The 4,268-nt window shown below is 39.6% G+C and overlaps 1 protein-coding gene across 1 annotated transcript in view; it reads left to right on the top strand.

Moving 5' to 3' along the window:
* Nucleotides 1-493: 493 nt before the first annotated feature.
* Nucleotides 494-4,268, top strand: part of LOC102440550 (coiled-coil domain-containing protein 170) — a 97,178-nt gene continuing 93,403 nt past the window's right edge. The window contains 3 exon segments of the mRNA XM_023743643.1: nt 494-513; nt 2,655-2,760; nt 3,193-3,437. Coding sequence (XP_023599411.1) covers nt 2,740-2,760; nt 3,193-3,437 — 266 coding nt within the window. The 5' untranslated portion in view covers nt 494-513; nt 2,655-2,739.

Raw genomic sequence — 4,268 nt, 5'->3', positions numbered from 1 at the left:
CCTCGGTGGTGGCTCATTCCGCCGCGCTGTCACGCGGTGCTATACCTGATCAGGACAACTCTCTTCGCTCTCCCTTCACCGTTCTGGGATAGGTTCCGTGGTACTCTATTTTGTCCCGCTGCCTTCTTTTAACATGAGGTGGAAAAAGGGCCTCTCCCCGACCGGAGAAGGGGCTGGATTCACGGCTGAGGCCACCCCGGGCCCCGCGGGATTTCTGCCGGCGTTCTTTGTGCCCCAACGGCCGTTCGCACCGGGCAGCCCCCTTGTCCTCACGGTGATCTGTGCCGCGGTGTTACCCCGCATGACGGCATGGGGGGCGTGCGACGCCCTCCTGCCCGTTTCTGGGTGCTGCGGAGCATGGCTTAATGGTTCAATAAACGCACATTCTTTACGGGGGCGCGGGAGGTGGTGTTCAAATTCTCTGCAGAGGAATCTCAGATGTATGGACAAATGTGTTTCTTCTAGCGTGCCGGTTAGGGTAAGCCATAATCCTGCTATTGAGAATCCTACCAGGTAAAGTTGTGGACTCCGTAAAAAAAAAATTAAAAAAATCCATTGGTATAAATTGAACGGTCACGTTTACTATTTGAGTTACGCCCTTCTTCCAACATATTGCAAAACACAAGAACACTCGTAAGAAAGTGACCTCGGTCTACTCCAGGGAGGCCAGAGAGGGACGCCGGTGGACCCCCTTTCAGCGGGCACTTGGGGGTGCGGCTGGAAGGAGGGTGCAGCCGGAGGGAGTGTTCGCTCACTGCCCGAGCCCTGACCGGGAGGGTACCTGCACCCGGGTCCAGGCCTCTGAGGACTCTCAGTAGCTGGAAAAATAGCAATATGTACTTGACAGCTAAGTACAATCCTCAAAGCACTGCTTTGTATCTGCTGCTTGGGAAGATTCAAGTGTCAACTCACTTAATGTTCCTTCTCTCCCCCCAGGGAATTAGTAGTGTTTTAAAAAACATTTTCTTTAAATTGATTTTAGACAGAGAGGAAGGGAGAGAGAGAAAGAAACATTGATTAGTCGTTCCACTTACTGATGCATTCCCTGGTGGATTCTCGGATGCGCCCTGACTGGGTGTCAAACCCACAACCTTGGCACATTGGGATAGCACGCTAACCCACTGTGCCAGGCCTCCTAGTGATGTTTAAACGTTAAGTTCTGATTACAATGGTTATTACACATATTATAACCTAACCATTTTAGGTTACTCAAAGTAACACAGAATCGGCGTCTTCTGATTTCTTAAAATTTATACTTAAAATGTTCTTATCGATTTTAGAGAGAAAGGGGAGAGGGAGAAACATCAACATGGATATGGGCTACCTCCTGTCCACCCCCACTGGGGACTGGGCCTGCAACCTGGACATGTGCCCTGAGCAACAGCTTGGTGCGTGGGTCAGTGCTCATCCACTGAGCCACCCCCGCTGGGCATCTGTTTGTCGTTTTATAGTTGTCTTTTGAGGAAACCTCAGTTACTCAGGGTATAACCCAATATTTTAAAAATTTCAGTAAGATATTTGAGTTTTTATATTTTTTTAAATTGATTTTTAGAGAGACAGGCAGAGAGAGAAACATCAGTGAGAGAGTGAAACATCCGTCATCAATGGGTTGCCTCCTGCACGCTCCCTATCTTGGTCATCTGGGCGAGGACCAACCACCTGAGCCACACTGGCCAGGGAGATATTTGAGTTTTCAGAATTGTGCTGATCCCAAGTTAAAGTTAGAATAGGTGTTTGGGCATCGGTATTTACAAAATGATTGTGTCAACTTTCTTTGTTTTTACTTTGTCTCTGGTGATGTAAGTGAATTGATCAGCTAAGTTTTGTGCTCTCTAAAAACTGCACAGAATTTCACCACTGGCTAAAGTCTGCTTTTTTCTGTGTGCTGTATTTCATTACATATAAAATGATAATCTGTAAATCTTGGTGTTTGTAGGTCTAAACTCGACTACGTTTAATTTTTAAATGCAAATATACTCAAGTTTTCCCTTATCTAGCTTTCTTTAACACTTTTAGAAAACCCTTTTTTTTTTTTTTTTGGTTGGGAGTGTGAGCTGGTAACATGCCTTAATTTTGCTTAGGGACAGAACAGGGTGGAAGGAGTCATTGTGCAGGTAGAGAAGGCAGCAGGAAAAGCCTTTAAAAAGAATTAAAATTGGCTAAGACAGAGAAAAGAAAGAAGCAGGATCATAACTATCTTTGTTTTTCTAATACAGTAGAGTCTTGCAAGCCGTTTTACATCCACGGCCTTGTTCATCTAAGTAGATGATGTCACTTAGCAATTGATGTGGGAGAAGAACCTGTTTGAGTTTTAGAGTAATTCTTTTTTTTTTGTCCTATCACATCGTTAAACTAGTTTATGATTAAGGAGAATAAAAGTAATAGATCGGGAAAGGTAAGGATTGAACAGATTTCCGGGGAGAATCTGGGGCTAGAGGCACAAAGACTGCCTAGCTTTGATGACATACCAGAGAAGCTGTCAGATTTTCCTATGTCTTCATATAGTGGTAGCCAGACAATGCCGATTTTCCTTATAATGGTTGTATGAAAAGGAATTTTAATTTAAATGAGTTGCCCCAGAAACTAAAAGATGACCAATCTTCTAGTATCAATGCTACTAAGTTATACACTATGTATGTGATTCCTTTTTCTAGGTCGTTTGCATATCTTACAATTAAAGACAGAATACCACAGATCTTAACCAAGGCTATTGATACATTGCATCGACATAAAAATGAAATGTTTGAGAAACATGGAGAGGTATGAAATGTATTTGGACTTTAATTATTTTCTTAAATCTTTAACAAACATACTAAGCTGTTTCCCCTCTTTGATAATGGCCATTCCACTTGAAGATAATGAAGGGACTCTAGTTATTAGATGAAACTTAAAAAAAAAACACCTGGCAGAATAGATAAAGCAGGATAATGTTGATATGAGATCTGTGTGTGTGATTTGATTTTCAACTTAATTCTAAATTTAAATGTTTGTAATAGTTTGTGAACACATAAGATGTAGTTTTGTAATATAGTATTTCTTTCCTTCTTAAGTTTAGGCCCATAAAAATGCGCTACCCTAGAGGAAGTATTTATGTATAGATATTTAAATATAAAGTATATGTAAAATTTAATTATTTATATATAGATTATATATTTTTTAATATGTGTAAATGTTTCTTCCCTATTTCTGTAGAAAGGCATAGAAGCTGAAAAGAAAGCAATTTCTCTTCTTTCTAAATTACGGAATGAATCACAGACAGACAAACCAATTGTCCCCTTGGTTGAGAAGTTTGCTGATACTGACATATGGAATCAGTACCTAGAACATCAACAGGATCTTTTAAATGACAGTGATGGAAAACCAAGGTGGTTCTACTCACCATGGCTGTTTGTAGAATGCTACATGTATCGTAGAATTCATGAAGCAGTTATCCAGAGGTAAGTATATAACCATCAAATAAACGTTCAGATAATTATGCTTTTTTTGAAATTATAAAATGATAAGTTTGAAAATAAAAACCAGTGGAAACATGAATTTAGTTCAATAGCTATTAATGGCACTGCTGGACATGCTGCAGATGTTATCACTATAATAGATTCTTGGCAATTATAATCCACGTGCCCGGAGTAGACATAGATTGAATATCTGAAGTAGGAACTAATTAAAAATTCTTATAAAAACTTATTTTTCTTCATGAGAAAACAAATTATACTTATTGAGGAAAAAAATGTTAATTTGAAATTATTATAAAAAAGGGCAAAGTAAACATTTGCTTTATTTATAAAACTAGATTATATGTCAGTTAATTTGGTATAAGGAATCAATAGCACAGAGAAAATAGAAGGCATGTTAAAGCTTTTATGAAAGTGTAATATACCTACAGACCAGTGCACATATCTTAACTGTTCAGCAACTTTACCAGAACATGCTTGCGTCCCTAGTGTCCAGATCAAGAGGCAGACCCGTCCTAGGACTCCAGGAGCCCCCATGCATCCCCTTCCGTTCACTGCCATCACGGCCCCTCCAGGAGAACCACTGCCTTGATCTGTGATAGTTTTGCCTGTTTTAAAATTTCATTCCAGTGAAATTACATGGGATGTATTTTGGTATCTGATTTCTTTCATTCAGCATTATGTTGCTGAGATTCATCCCTATTGTTTGCATATAATTGTAAATAACTCATTTCTATATAGTATTGCAATATATGAGTATATCACAATCTTTTTAGCTCTTCTATTGTTGATAGGTATTTGAATAGTTTTTATTTT

Source organism: Myotis lucifugus, unplaced genomic scaffold (genome assembly GCF_000147115.1).
Source record: "Myotis lucifugus unplaced genomic scaffold, Myoluc2.0 scaffold_405, whole genome shotgun sequence".
Taxonomy (NCBI): Eukaryota; Metazoa; Chordata; class Mammalia; order Chiroptera; family Vespertilionidae; genus Myotis; species Myotis lucifugus.
The sequence above is the reverse complement of the archived record's forward strand: the minus strand, read 5'-3'. Positions and strand labels throughout refer to the sequence as shown.